At 33.5% G+C, this 14,633-nt stretch overlaps 1 protein-coding gene across 6 annotated transcripts in view; it reads left to right on the top strand.

The window, feature by feature from the left end:
• Positions 1 to 14,633, top strand: part of PCNT (pericentrin) — a 95,014-nt gene that overhangs the window by 41,412 nt on the left and 38,969 nt on the right. For 4 of the 6 annotated variants that reach the window (XM_058184335.1, XM_058184318.1, XM_058184349.1 and 1 more), the window contains 9 exons: positions 1,747 to 1,914; positions 2,691 to 2,843; positions 4,200 to 4,367; positions 5,379 to 6,428; positions 6,910 to 7,425; positions 10,266 to 10,368; positions 11,886 to 12,046; positions 12,426 to 12,617; positions 14,168 to 14,354. In XM_058184335.1, coding sequence (XP_058040318.1) covers positions 1,747 to 1,914; positions 2,691 to 2,843; positions 4,200 to 4,367; positions 5,379 to 6,428; positions 6,910 to 7,425; positions 10,266 to 10,368; positions 11,886 to 12,046; positions 12,426 to 12,617; positions 14,168 to 14,354 — 2,698 coding nt within the window. The remainder of the gene's footprint in view (positions 1 to 1,746; positions 1,915 to 2,690; positions 2,844 to 4,199; positions 4,368 to 5,378; positions 6,429 to 6,909; positions 7,426 to 10,265; positions 10,369 to 11,885; positions 12,047 to 12,425; positions 12,618 to 14,167; positions 14,355 to 14,633) is intronic. The other 2 variants (XM_058184348.1, XM_058184329.1) reach the window with 2 other exon arrangements.

The raw sequence follows: 14,633 nt of genomic DNA, 5'->3' as shown, positions 1-14,633 counted from the left end.
CACTTTAGTAATGATGACCAAAGTATCATTTCATTTTATATGGAAGAAAGCAATTGCAAAACCATTTCTTTATTTTACCAAGAAAATCACTTGGTTAGACAGTATAAAGTGATTGCCAGTATAATGATCATGGAAAAACTGAATGCAATAAATTATGATATCTGTGAACCATCCATTGGCATCTTAAGCATCAACAAATAGAAATAGCCTGGAATTAGACATTTTCAGACAGAAGATCATACTGTTCACTAGCTAGGACATGAAATACAAAAAAGTACAGCATTGCTTCAGGAAGGACTTAGCAAGGACAATTGATATAATGCAAACAATGACCTAATAATACCAATTAGACTTCTTGAAGATTATCCAAGTTTATACTCAATGAGTGATGTAGAAGAAAGGAGGTTGATGAGTTTTATGGTCAAGTTCAATCTGAAAGTGAACACAACATGTAAGCAAGATGAGTTGCATATGGTTGGAGACTGGAATGCCAAAGATGAAGATATTGACAAAAATGTAGTTGGACTATGCAGCCTAGGAAACAAAAATGAAACAAAAGAATTATTTACCAACTTCTGCTGATCATAATGCAAGATGACCAAGGCCTGAGGGACTGATTGCAGGGACCCATGATCCAGGAAAGGGAGCAACTAGCATGCAACACAAAATTGTACAAACTTTCTCCTAGCCACAACTGCCAACTGTTCTTCAAGCAAGAGTTGTGAGTCTAGGAAGAACCCCAAGTTGTACATGGGATCTGTAACTATAGCCACTCTGAGTCTTATCAGAGTTCGACCAAAGTTTGTTGTTCCCAGCCAGACCCCATAGCCTCCAAGTATTGCAAGACAGTAGCAACAGCAACATGTGTGTCACCTGGATGAAGATATTGTCAAGAAAATTGATGATGCCTCATCCCATAGTGGCAGATGATGTCTCCCAGCAGCTACCTGTAGATGTTAAAGAGGAGCACAGAAAGTACCAAGCCCTGCATATGTCACAAAGGAGAGGCCATGGACTGGTCCTCTCACTCTCTATCAGTACTGATTAGGACCAGTCTTAGAAAACAGCCAAACCAATGCAAAACTCTGCCACCTAGTTCTTGCAGCCATACCAAAAGGCTACTATGGTCAGTAGTATTGAAGGCTGCTGAGAGGCCAAGGAGAGCAAGGATGGATGCATTATTCCTATCATGCTTTTGCGAGATTATCAAACCACAAGTGTGATCAATACTGTTTCTCTCCCGGAATCAGGCCTGAAATCCAAGTGGATTTTAAGAACATTAAATATGTTCAAAGGGTAGCAACTATAATCAAGGGAGTAAGAAGCTAAGTCCACTGAAGAAAACATTTATTATGGATTTGAGTTGTAGGAAGTGAGACAGCAGTTTAATATTTCAAAAAAGGACTTCCGGAATGAAACCAATTACCCAGAACAGTGGGGAAAATTCTCTTTATTGAATGTACTGAACAACAAGAAGTAAAGAGTAGTTTAACTAGAATTTCTTTACCGGGAAGGGGGGATTGGACTGGATTGCCTAAATATAAGGTTTTGTGATCTTGAATTATCTTCAAATTAGACAATACATACATATAAAATCCTTTCAAAAGATGATCACATTATTACTGACTAGAGCAGCACTTGCCTCTTGCTTTTATTGTTTCTAGAAAGCTAAAACATCAACATGTATGAAAAAAATGTTTACTTATACAATATTTACTTATACAAGCAATTTTTGATGTTTTACAGGATAAAGGAACATTGCAGCAGCAACATAACAAAAATTTAATTCTGATTTCCACTTTGCAATCTAAACTAGATGAAGTTAGATATAGGGTACTTACTGATACTAATGAGGATCATATGCTAAAGGAACAACTAAAAATACAAGAAGAACTTACAACAAAAGAAAGAGAGGTAAATCAAATATAACTCAAAACTCAGTGGGAACAAATTTCATGTTGATTCTTCTCATGTGAAAATATAATTAGTGAAAAATCCTATTCCAAGAATATAACTTATAAATGCATAGTGTCTTTTGTAAAAGTCCACGGATCCTTTTTCTTTTGTTTGCAGATGTTTATACAGATAGCCCTCATTTAAAGACCATTTTTTTCAGCAACTGGTTGAAATTACAACAGTGCTGAATGATATTTACCACTATTCATCTCTGCCTCCTGAAACATCCCAATTTAGTTTCTATCCATCATGAGCAGATGGAACACTTGATTCTATCTTCTCTAAGATACAAAGAATATTACGTCTTATTTAGTTTTCAAAAAAATCTTCATGATTAAATGGAGTATGCAGAAAACATTTCTATACTTGCATAAAATGGCATTTATTTAATTTCCACAATCCATAAAAAGAATTAAGTCTCTTTTTAGCATTTTCCAAACTCTTTCTTACTTTTCTGATCTGAGGAAAGAAAGAAAAACTGCGAGTTTCCTTGATGATTGCTTGTAAACCATGAAGCTAGTGCATTCATCACCAATTTTTGTAAGAGTTTATAGCTCAATTTTGCAAATCTAAGTGTCATTTTCTTTCTTTTGATAGATGTTTACACTTTAAGAGTTTTCTAACTGAAATATATATAATTTATATAAATAAATAATGTGAACTTTTACAAAGATATGTTGATGGAATGATTGAAGATAGTAATACTTTAATTCAATAATTTCATTTTGCTTCAGGTTGCTGATTTATTAGAACAACTTGAAAAATTTAAAGATAATTTAATGAATAAAAATAAAGAAATCTTACAGCTGAGATCAAAGTTAGAAGTGGAAAAAAATGCTAACATCAACAAACTAATCCAATTGAAAGAAGAAAATGCATACCTGAAAGTATGTTGTCAATTTAATTTTAAGGAAAAATTGTTTCTTTAGAGATTGTGTTCCTAGAAACTACATATAATTACCTTAATTAAGGAGAAAGCATATAATGTGTTTGTGAGAGAATTTGCTGTAGCAATGCCACACAACATTACCAGTAATTAAAACGACGTAGAGTTTAGATCTAGTTTAGGTACACAGCCTTTTTTAAGCAAATAATAAGCATGAGTAAAATTAGAGAAATATTGCACTAGGAGAAGATGGTATGCATATCCTAAATTTAATTCCAGTGTCTCTATTCAGAATTGGACTTCTTAGGAGAACAGATATCTATATTCATTATATGGTTTTCAGAAAGGAATGCAGAGCTGTGTTTTCCATTTACATTTGTTGAAGTGCTAACATTGGTGTTTTGATAGACTTCCCATCTAATTTCTAGGAAAAATTGAAGGAACACTATTCATTTTTAAAAAATAAGTCTTGTTATAGACTGAAACTAGTGTAGTATTTTACAGCCTGGCTCCCTTTGAGTTAGAAATTTATCACTCAGTGGTTTTTCGGAAATAGACATAAAAATACAAATAGAGCAATTTTGCTCTGACTGATGAAGTTACTTGGATTAGCAACAAAACGTCTCACATTAACAAAGATTGGTCCAGTTGCCATGATTCAACCTTTAGACACCTTTGGCTTGGACGATTATGGTAAGTCCTCATTGACTTACAAATAAAGCAAGGAACCTAAAAACATAAATATAAGTAAAATTTAGAGGCACTGAAGGCTGTAAATTTTAGCAGGATTATCTTTATACTTTATATGCTAGCTGATGTTTATTTGTATAGAGCACACATCAAAGTATATTTTGCTTTTAAAGTGGAAGGCTTTGTATCTTTAGTTTAGGAATATACGTTTTCCCCATTTAGAAGCTATGTCTCAATATTGTTTGCAGCTTGATGTCTGAGCTCAGATACTACTAAGGCTAAGAGAAAGAATCTTGCAAACACAATCTGTTTCCTAGAAAATAGGATAATGCAATAGCTTTGTACTTTTGAACAGAATTACATAACAGTGCAAACATTTTGTTAAATTTTACCTATCTGCAAGCCAAAAGTTGTTTTAATCAAAGCTATGATCTCTCATAATATTCCTAATAGCAGAAGCTATTTGTTCCAAATATAATTTGTTCCAAATATAACATAGAGAGAAGTTACTGATTTAATACTAAAAAAATACCCAAAAAAAGTATTATTAATATTTTTCACAAAGTGGGGGATATTTGGAGTTTCAGCATGCAGTTTTATTTTTGTCAACAGTAAAGGAACAGGTTGTGATAGATTGATCTGTCTAACACATAAATTTTTTTGTTAGGAAAACATTGAAAAATTGGCCATACAATGTCAAAATCCAGGTGAAAATGAGCTGGTTATTCTGCAGTTTCTCAAATCCTTGCTTGAAGAAAAAAATCAAGAAACTGATCATCTAAATGAACAAATTGAGAGACTTGAACAAAAAATAGAGAGTAGCAAGGAAAATGAGGTAACATATATCACTTTTAAAATTTGCCTGATAATGAAACTGTTGATATATATTAAATTATAAAGGTTCAAACAGATATAACAACAAAATTGCTACAAACTCAAGCATGTGAGAATATGATTTTAGAAGTTTCTACTGCTAAAGTTAGTCTAAAACACTAGATTATATTTGAGTTAAATAGCACTAGCACTTAGACTTATATGCCACTTCACAGTGCTTTTATAGCCCTCTCTAAGTGGTTTACAGAGTCAGCATATTGCCTCCAATAATCTGGCTCCTCATTTTACTGAGGAGGGATAGAAGGCTGAGTCAACCTTGTGTTGGGGAAAATTGAGCTGCAGCCAGCAGTCAGCAGAGATAGTTTGCTGCATTCTAACCACTGCGCCACCACAGCTCATGTGACAAATATGACAAATACAGGTAGACTCCAGCTTATGATCACAACTGAATCCAAAATGTTATGTTGCTAAGTGAGAAATTTGCTAGGTGAGTTTTGTCCAATTTTACTACTCTTCTTGCCACATTTGTTAAGTGAATCACTTCAGTTGTTAAGTTAGTAACACGGTTGTTAAGTGAATCTGGCTTCCCCATTGACTTTGCTTGTCAGAAGGCCACAAAAGGTGATCACATGACCCCAGGACACAGCAACTGTCATAAATATGAGTCAGTTCACGAGCATCTGAATTTTGATCAGATGACCACGGGGATGCTGCAATGGTCATAAGTGTGAAAAATGGTCATAAGTTCACTTTTTTCAGTGCTGTTGTAACTTTGAACAGTCACTAAATGAACTGATGTAAGTTGAGGACTACCTGTAATAGTTTGCTTGAGTCATCATTTCTTTTCAGCCCACAATCACGTTTTTATTTGAGTTCCTAATTAGTTTCTACTTCACAATATTAAAGTTATTAAAAAGATTTGTCCACATAGATCACATAAAATAAAATATGTTTATAATATATGTTTAAAAATAAAAAGATACGTCAGAACTAATGCATAATAATATTTCAGGTTCTCGAAAAGCAAATGCTTGAAACTGAAGTCATGAAATCAACTATAGAAGAACTTCGTAGTGAGAAGGAGCATTTGTTAAGAAATAAAGCAGAAGAAATCGAAGAGCTTCATAAAGTAATTAAGAAGCTTCAGAAGGAGTCAGGAGCTGTTACACCTGTCTATCATGAAACTGAAAATGGGCAAGGCAGTCCAAATTATTTTTCTTTGGAAGAACAAGAAGAGAATCTTGATAATAAATTTAAGGAAGGGTCACAAAGTCTTTTAGAAAAGGAAAAGGGTGATGACAACTGTGTATGGCTTAGTAGCAGACAGAATGAACTTCAGAAACAACTAGAAATGTCTTTGATGGATAAAGAAACTTTGCAGCAGCTGCTTAATGAAAAAGAATCTCAGTTTAAAATGGAATTTAAAATTCTAGAACAAAATCTTGAAAACGTTCAGGAATCTTGTAGGCAGCACTGTTCTGAGCTAACATCTTTACAGTTGTTATACAAAGAAATGCAAGAACAACACATGCTTCTGAAGGAGTATGTAATGCAAAAGGAAGATGAAATGAAAGAGATGAATTCATGTAGTCAGGATCTTGAAGTTCACCAAAGAGAGAGAGAAATGAAACTGTTAGAGACAGAACTACAACTCCAAATAGTATCAGAGCAGAATGTAGAGCAAGCAGCTAAAGTTCAGCATATGACTGAAAATATTGAGAAACTTGAAAATGAACTTAAAATTATGACACAAGCACTGCACAATAATGAGATCACTTATCAAAAAAAGATAAATGAATTTCAAGTTACTGTTGCAGAACTGAAGGCTGAAATTGAGAAAAGGGTGGAAGAACTAGAATTACTAAGGTCTGAAAAAGATCTGTTTCACTCACAGCTGAAGATCCCTATGGAAAATGACCAAGACAATTACCAGGGAAAAGTGGCATGTCCTAAGACCCTTGATGTTGATGCCTTTTTTCCCTCTGAAGAAAAAGAGAAAGGGGGAGAAGAAAGAGATTCAAATAATATGCTTTCAGCATCTGCTGATTTTTCTTTTCCACTGGTATGTATTCATCCCTAATTATTGCTACATCTTTAATAGGAGACTAAGTGGTTAAGATAAACATGGTTAAAAGAAACTCAGATGTATAAAGAAATTATCAATCATTTTTCAGTAAGCAGAATGTGCCTATCACCAGTAATACTAGCTTGCCAAGTCATCATACCAAAACTTATATTGCTAGGATGCATCTTTACAGAATTACTCTAAACATATTATCAAAAGAATGGGTCAGTATATCTATTGGGAAAAATACTACAGCTTTAGGAAATTTCAAACAAGTTCACTTTGAAGTATCACTGAATGCTAGATGACTAGGAAAAATAAACTTCTGAATTCATACTGAGAAATGTAGCTGTGCTTCATTTTTTTTTATAGAAAACAAGATGTTTGCACAAAGCTCCCTGTTTTCAGTTTTATCTCAGCTAATGTTAGAAAGTATTCAATTTACAATAATTTTCTAAAGATTTGTATTCTTTTACAGGAAGAAGATACTGTGACTAATCTGCAAATCTCGAGCAGAAATCCAAATATTCACAATAAACAACTGCAAGACATCCCTTTTATTCAGAGGAAGCAAACAGATCATAATGAAGTACAGCAAAATCTGAAACTTCTTTTAAAAAATATGTGGCAATCAAATCAGGATTTTCAAAACTCACAAATCTCTCAAACAATACCAAATTGCTTTCAGAATATAATCATGAATAAAACTTTGTGGGATTCTCCCGAGAATATGAGAAAAGAGAACCAAAGTTTAGAGTTTCAAGCAAGTCTTTCCCTAACACCCTTCTCAGAAGTTGATGTTATGCATAGTATAGCTTTTGAAAGCCTATGTTCGGAGAACTCTATCATTCAGGAAGACACCCCTAGAGTTTTAGAATGTCCAGTTTCTTATTCCAGTGAGGATGCAGCAGTCAATCCCGACTTTTTGTCTTCTGTGTTCTCAGAACCCACGTCTTCTGTTAACAAGTGCAATGGTCTACAAGAAAATGTATCAGTAAGTGACTAATTATTTCCATATTCACATTGTTTTGTTGCTGAGTCATGTATCTTCAACAGTTCCCATGGTTACTAAATGAGTTATGAATGGTAATTACTTTGTCATAGTCCTTTTTGTATCATTTCACCATGAACTCTTGTCAGGAAAGCAAAGGTAATTCTCAGATAATACTGCCGTGCGACTCCTTGAAAGTAAATATAATTACTTTAGGAAGTAATAAACACAATTGCCACAATCTAATCTAATAAGAAAGCTATTATAACAGTTGAATGTAGGATTATTCTACCCATTCGCTAATGGTTTCAAAGAAAGTGTTACTGATTATCTCGTGCATGCTTTGAAAGTAATTGGGAAGAAATGCTTCACTTTTTTCATAAATGCAGCAACTCTACATATTAAAGCAGACTTTCCCTTTTTTAGGCTTCTGTACAAGCCTAAAAGAATATCAGTCTGCTTTTAAAAAATTAATTCAATGTGATTCTTAAAGCAACTACACTTATTTCAGGTTGACATGAAAACCTAAAAAAAGGGTTACTTTTATGATTAGAGAGGTGCTATAATTACACAAGTTCCAAAATATTTCTGAATAATATTTGATTATATTGATTATGTTGAATCATGCAAGCTATAAAAGCAAACTTGTATAGATTAAGCCAAAGGTTTATCTACTCTAGTACCTGTTCTTGTCTGGAAATTTTTCAAAGGATTTTTCATGGAAGCGACATAATTAGTGCATTGGTTGTTGGATGAAAAAAGTGATCAAAATGAAGCATTAATGATGGGAAAAATTTGAGAGAGGAAGCCTTAAATCTACTTATGTCCTGGGATTCAGAAGAATAGGCAAAGGCATCTGATGAGCCATACCTTAGCAGGTGAATTCTCCTCAAGGCGAGGTGAAGTTATATATGGTAGATGGCATCCAATGAAAGATGCTTAGTCAAGATGACTAGCAGGCATGGTTGAGTGACGCAGATAAAATCTAGATCAGTCACTAATTTATTTGGGGTCTTGACAGTTCTGGATGCTTAAGTTTTACTTAATATCATAGAAGATTGTTGCTTTAACAAGAGAATTAAAACCATGTGAAGCTTTATGTAAGCTATCAAGAACTGTGATATAATGTTCTGACCGATGTCAAAGAATCTGATTTCCCTGAAAAGAAAGCTGAGTTTCTCAATTCAGATTTCTGTATGCCTGAAGTGATGTAGTGTCTGCCCAAGGGTCATCCTCTAAGTAAGAAAATTATTCTTAATCTTCTCTTATTGGGAGTCTCTAAAAGGAAAAGATTGAATTTCTCTGCAAATTTGGGTAGCCAGCACATGGGGCAATTGTAAAAATAAAAGGTACTCAAGAAAATTAAGAATAAACAAAATATCTTGAGAAAATAAAAACTAGTTTTCCTATCTCCTTGCTTATGTGTAATTTCCTTTCAAGCTGCTCAGTTCTAATGAGAAAGAATTAAAAAAGGACCAGGCACTTCCTTCCCGTCATACTACATGATGATCTGCACTCAGATGGCCATGTGTTTTGTCTTACAATATTTTGTGGAAGGCCCTTTAATTTATATGGCATGCTCCCCTTATACTGAGGGGAAATTATTAAAAATTTTCAAGAAGCATGTGTGTTTTGTGAAGCCTGTTAATGTATTACTGATAGGAGTTATGGTGGGAGCAGCAGTTCATTGCCCAGTGAAGCTAGAGCTCTTACCTGAGCAGGGGTACTGAGAACATTCACTTTTTTTATGTTCTAGGTCTTATTATTCAGTTGAATGTTTCCCCCGTCTAAATGGATTTTTTTTCTAATAGGATTTTTTTTTAGTAAAACTGGATTCTTGCAGTATTGAATCTGCTGCTTCCAGTGCTCTGGGAAACGGTTGGAGATTTTTGCAATGCTCAGGTTTGGACTGAAGTATTAGTGTATCTAAAAAAGATCACCCTTCTGCAGAACTTCTTATGAGAACAAGAGTTTCTGTAGAAATCTGTTTTCCTCAGATGAGTTCTCTACGAGTTGGGGTGCAAATATATCATTGTAGTCACTGTTATGAGGATCACCTACTTCAGGTTCCTTTGGGTACAGTATATTATGAGTTGTATGTAAAACATTGCTTCAGAATATTCAGCAGTGAGGACTCATTTAATTCTTGAATGCAAAGACTAGCACTGTATTTGCACAGCTAATACTGTAAATGTTAAATATCAGTTTGGTCACATTAACATGTAGCAGCCTATAAGTGTTTAGAATATTATAGTGAAAAAATGTTCAGAAATTTATGTTTCATATTGTTTCAGCTATATGGTTATGTGCAACTTGTCACTATTGTTATAGAAGCTTCACTGGTCTAGTTCAATATTCACAATGTAGATTATGACTGATTTAGACCTGTATAATTTGGGAACAGGCTTTTTGAAAGATAATTTGAAAGAATTTGGGGAGAATGTGGAAAAGGACCTTCTGGGGATTTATTTCCAGAGGTAGAAGTTCTCTGTTAAACGAGTCCAGATGAATTTCATCTTTCCTAGTTTTTGCCCAGATATCCAAAGTCAAATATTTGGGGGGCTTTTAAATGAACATATTTGCTGAAGCAACTTGTAACTGCTGGACACTATTAGTTATATTTATAATTGTGTTGATTTGGTTTTGATGTTTGTAATTTTTTGTTTATAACATTAGTCTATTTAGGCCTATTTTTAGGCCTATTTTTAGATCCTTTTTCCAAAAGGATGGAAACAGAACATAAACATGGGTCCTTAATTAAATAAACAAAAGGAAGAGTGGTTGTAGATCAATCTTTAACATACCTAGGAATTCATTCCATTTTTATGTATGATATCTAATAGGTAAACAACACTGAAGTCTTCTCTCTGATACCGCCTGAGTTACAAGATGGTCTGAAAGTGACAATGTCCAGACTTCAAAGTGCAAGCACTGAATATGGAAGCAGTGAGTTCATGGATACATATTTCCTAGAATTAACTCGGGGGCATTCCATGACAATATTTTGGGCTAAACAAGGATATGGAATAATTTATAAGAACAGAAGCTTTAAATAAAGTAGTTAAGTTAGAAGGTCATTGTGCCCCCCCTCCCTGAATGATCTTCTACCTGGGAAAGGTGCATTTCAGTATCCATAATCTCTAGTTAGCATGGGCAGGGACTTGGCTATATGGGAGATGAAATGAAGTGTACTAGAGAGCACCAGATTAGGAAGTCATTTTATTTTAATTTTATTTTATTTATTTATTTTGTCACACAGTATATATAAGCATAAGCATGACATAACTATACAATATATAAGCATATATATAAGCATAAGTGTGTAATAACTATATTAATTGGATATAATGAAAGGAAACAATAGGACAGGAACGGTAGGCACGCTTGTGCTCTTATGCACGCTCCTTACAGACCTCTTAGGAATAGGGTGAGGTCAATGGTAGACAGTTTTTGGTTAAAGCTTTGGGGAGTTTGGGAAGAGACCACAGAGCCAGGTAGTGTATTCCAAGTATTAACAACTCTGTTACTGAAGTCATATTTTCTGCAATCAAGATTGGAGCGGTTAACATTAAGCTTAAATCTATTGTGTGCTCGTGTATTGTTGCAATTGAAGCTGAAGTAGTCTTCAACAGGAAGGATAATTTGAATAGAAATTAAATACAAAAAGCTAACAGCAAACCACAAGCATTAGAAAATTATGCTACCATTTGGTGCACTTTGGCCCTCATAGAGGACAATAAACATTTTGCCTTTTGTTATACTATATACTTTATTATTTTAGTTACTATTATTTTAACAAATTGCATTAAAAATACAAAATGGAAAAAATAACATAAAAGTAATAAAAAACAAGGGGGAAGGGAAGGAATCAATCTATTTGTAGATATCCCATATCCATGAAATGTTAAATATTATTTAAATGTTTCTAAATAAAAGAATAACTGATTGTGTACTGTAAAATATGAAATATTTGCCAAATGAAAACATATTGCGTTATTTTTTGATTAGTAAATAAAATTGCTTTTTCAAAAACAGATAAATTACTTATCTCTTGAATCCAGTTCTTAAGTTAGAAAATTCATGCTATTTTTTCCAGTTTTCAAAATAATTCTCTTTAATTATAATCATAATTATAATTCCTCATTATCAGATTCCTAGGTTTAAGGACCTAATTTAACACAATATTATTATCTTTAACATTAAAGGATTTCCTCATAAATCTACTGTTATAAGTGAAAGTGAACACAGAGCCAGCAAATAGCCGAACATTTTTCTGAAAGTCCAAGTCCAAGATATTCCTAGTTCAATTAACTCTCCCATTTATAAAGGAGGGTGAGTTAGCACTTTATAAAGGAGATAAACATGACTAGTTACACAATTTAAATGAAATTCAGATGGTTAGACAACTACTACATTTGCACAATTTGTTCTGTTTTAATAACATATTTAATACTCTTTTTCAGATACTAGTTTAGATTTGATACTTCAGCTTAATCAGACAGAGCCAGAAAATAAGGTATGCCAAAACAGCCATGTCATGGCACCTCTGCAGTGTTTTGGAATGACTCCAGATGTCACTGCACCCACAGTAAAAGAAACAGAAATGATGTCGCAACAGTTGAAGGTAATGTCTCGTAAATAAATGGGTGATCTACTATCTATATGAAATAGCAATATTTTAAATAAGGTATTTATTGATTTCAACAGAAGACAGGATTTAAAGAAAAGTTTTCCATTTACTCTGTCTTCCTTTTAGTATTTTTCTTAACATATAAATAGCAACTGTTGCTGGAAATTAAATTTGTACTTCCTCCATCACAAAAGCCTGGACATGGAGATGAATAATAATAATTAAATATCTCCTTCTCCTTCAAGGACACAGCATGTAGGAATCTTAATTTATAAATTGTAACATAGCAGAAAGTCAAACTTTCAAATGGTAAATGCCTTGTTAAGCATTGATCTTTTGTTCTCATTATGTAACATATTTAATTCCTTTTCAGACTGTGCTGAAGATGGTATATGATGAGAGTTACAAAATACTTGTTCTATCAGAAAAACCTCTACCTCTTGATGATGGTGATAAGATTCAACAAGGTCCATCAGTAGAGGGTTGGCAAAGAGAGAGACTAAACTTGGTTGATATAATACAATCACTGAAGAATCATCTCAAACAATCTAATAAAGAAAACAAGGTACATGGATATTGTTTACAGTCACTAATTATTAATGTGTATAATTAATATGTAATTATTACATACAAAATGATATGAAAATTGCAGTTGCCAATTCTTTAGCTTTGGTTTGCTTTCATATGCATCAAGTTCTTCCCCAGAACCTAGGATGTCATCATGTATCAATATACATAGAAAAGCAAATTCTAGAACTAAAGAAAAAATGCTGTAATTGCCTGAAAACTAGTCAGATTGAAAGGATATAACAAACCACTAATGACCTCATGGAAATTTAGCTCTCACTGAAGTAGTTAATCCCATTTGGGATTAAGCAATTATGATCTGCATGGGCAAGTTGTCAGAAATAAATTCTTTCTCCAACCTTTCATAAGTCATCATTTAAACCATACAAAAACCTTGATAAACCAGGACATTTGGATTGAGAAAAGCTGAACTGTTCCAACAGTACACTTTGCCAACCATTGAGCATGGAGTTGCTGTAGAAGTGGTATGGCAGCAGTGGCATAGGAAATACTATGCAATGGAAGAAAGAATGAATTCAGTTAAATACCAAGGATTAGGGTCATGGCCCACAAACAATGAAGGAATTAAAGCTGAAAAAGGATGTTTTTTTCAGCAAGATAACAATCTGAAGCACACCTAAAAGTCAACAACTATGAAATATTTGCAAGAAAGAATGATAAAGGTTGGTATGTTTACTGTCGCCAGATTTGAATATTATTGATAATCTGTAAGGAAGTCTCAAACATGCAGTGCAAAGGAGACTTTAAGAATATTTCTGAAGTAAGAGTTTTGCAAAGAAGAGTGGGGAAACAATCTAAAAGCATGTATAGAAAGCTGGCTATAGGAAACATTTGGAATAAGGATGTGTTAATAAGTATTGATTGAAATCAGATCCAAATATTTGTATCAGTCATGTTGACTATTTTCCTATTTTGAATCTATGTAAATGAACATAACTCTTAAATGTACATTAAAATTTGCATAGAAATTTCAATATTAATTTTGTATTATGTATAGGTTGTACCAAGTTCCATTTTTAAGGATGATACAATTATACTAAATGTCTAAACTTTTGCCTGCAGCAGTAAAGTGAAATGATAATTTTCAACTGCCACATTCTGTTCACTAATATTACACTTGAAGCAAACAGCTGTGTATTGCTATTTTTTCCCCAGTTTTTTATGTCTAGAAAAAAATAGTCTGGAAATCACATACCATATTAGGAACAAAACAATTATATATTACTTGTCTCAAATTACTATTTATACATATATGTGGTTCACTGAAATATGCATGCATGTACACATGCAAATCCAAACCAGTGTCAATATAACAATTCACATTAAATGTTTTATTTTTCCTCTAAGGAATCAGAAAAAATCTTACAACTCTATGTAAATTCAAATGGCTTAAAAATGTAAATGATATGTAATTCATAGTTTGAATTAGTTTTAAATTCTGTGCGTTAAAAAATAGGCATGTGAATTTACATCTACTAAAAATCTACCATATATTCTTTCAGTGTATGAAATGAACTTTCTTTTCAGGAGGAGCAGCAACCCAAGAGAGTCGTGGAACATCTTTCATTCTCAGATAGGAACAGTTTGCTTTCTGATATGCAGGATCTTGAAGTTCAGTTGAGACTTACACAACTTCAAAACCAAGAGAAGTTACAGGAACTCCAAGAAACACTTATAAATACAGAGAATCATGGAAAAAAGCAAGAACAACAGGGTAATATATTTTTCTTTTCTTCTCATTGTTAATTTTAATAAATAAATAAATGTTTATATATTATAATTACTGGGACGCGGTGGCTCAGGGGCTAGGATGTTGAGCTTGTCGATTGAAAGGTTGGCAGCTCGGCGGTTCGAATCCCTAGTGCTGCCGTGTAATGGGGTGAGCTCCCATTACTTGTCCCAGCTTCTGCCAACCTAGCTGCCTTTCGAAAGCACGTAAAAATGCAAGTAGAAAATATAGGGACTACCTTTGGTGGGAAGGTAACAGCGTTCT

Source organism: Ahaetulla prasina, chromosome 1 (assembly GCF_028640845.1).
Source record: "Ahaetulla prasina isolate Xishuangbanna chromosome 1, ASM2864084v1, whole genome shotgun sequence".
NCBI lineage: Eukaryota > Metazoa > Chordata > Lepidosauria > Squamata > Colubridae > Ahaetulla > Ahaetulla prasina.
This window is presented reverse-complemented; position numbering and strand designations above follow the sequence as displayed.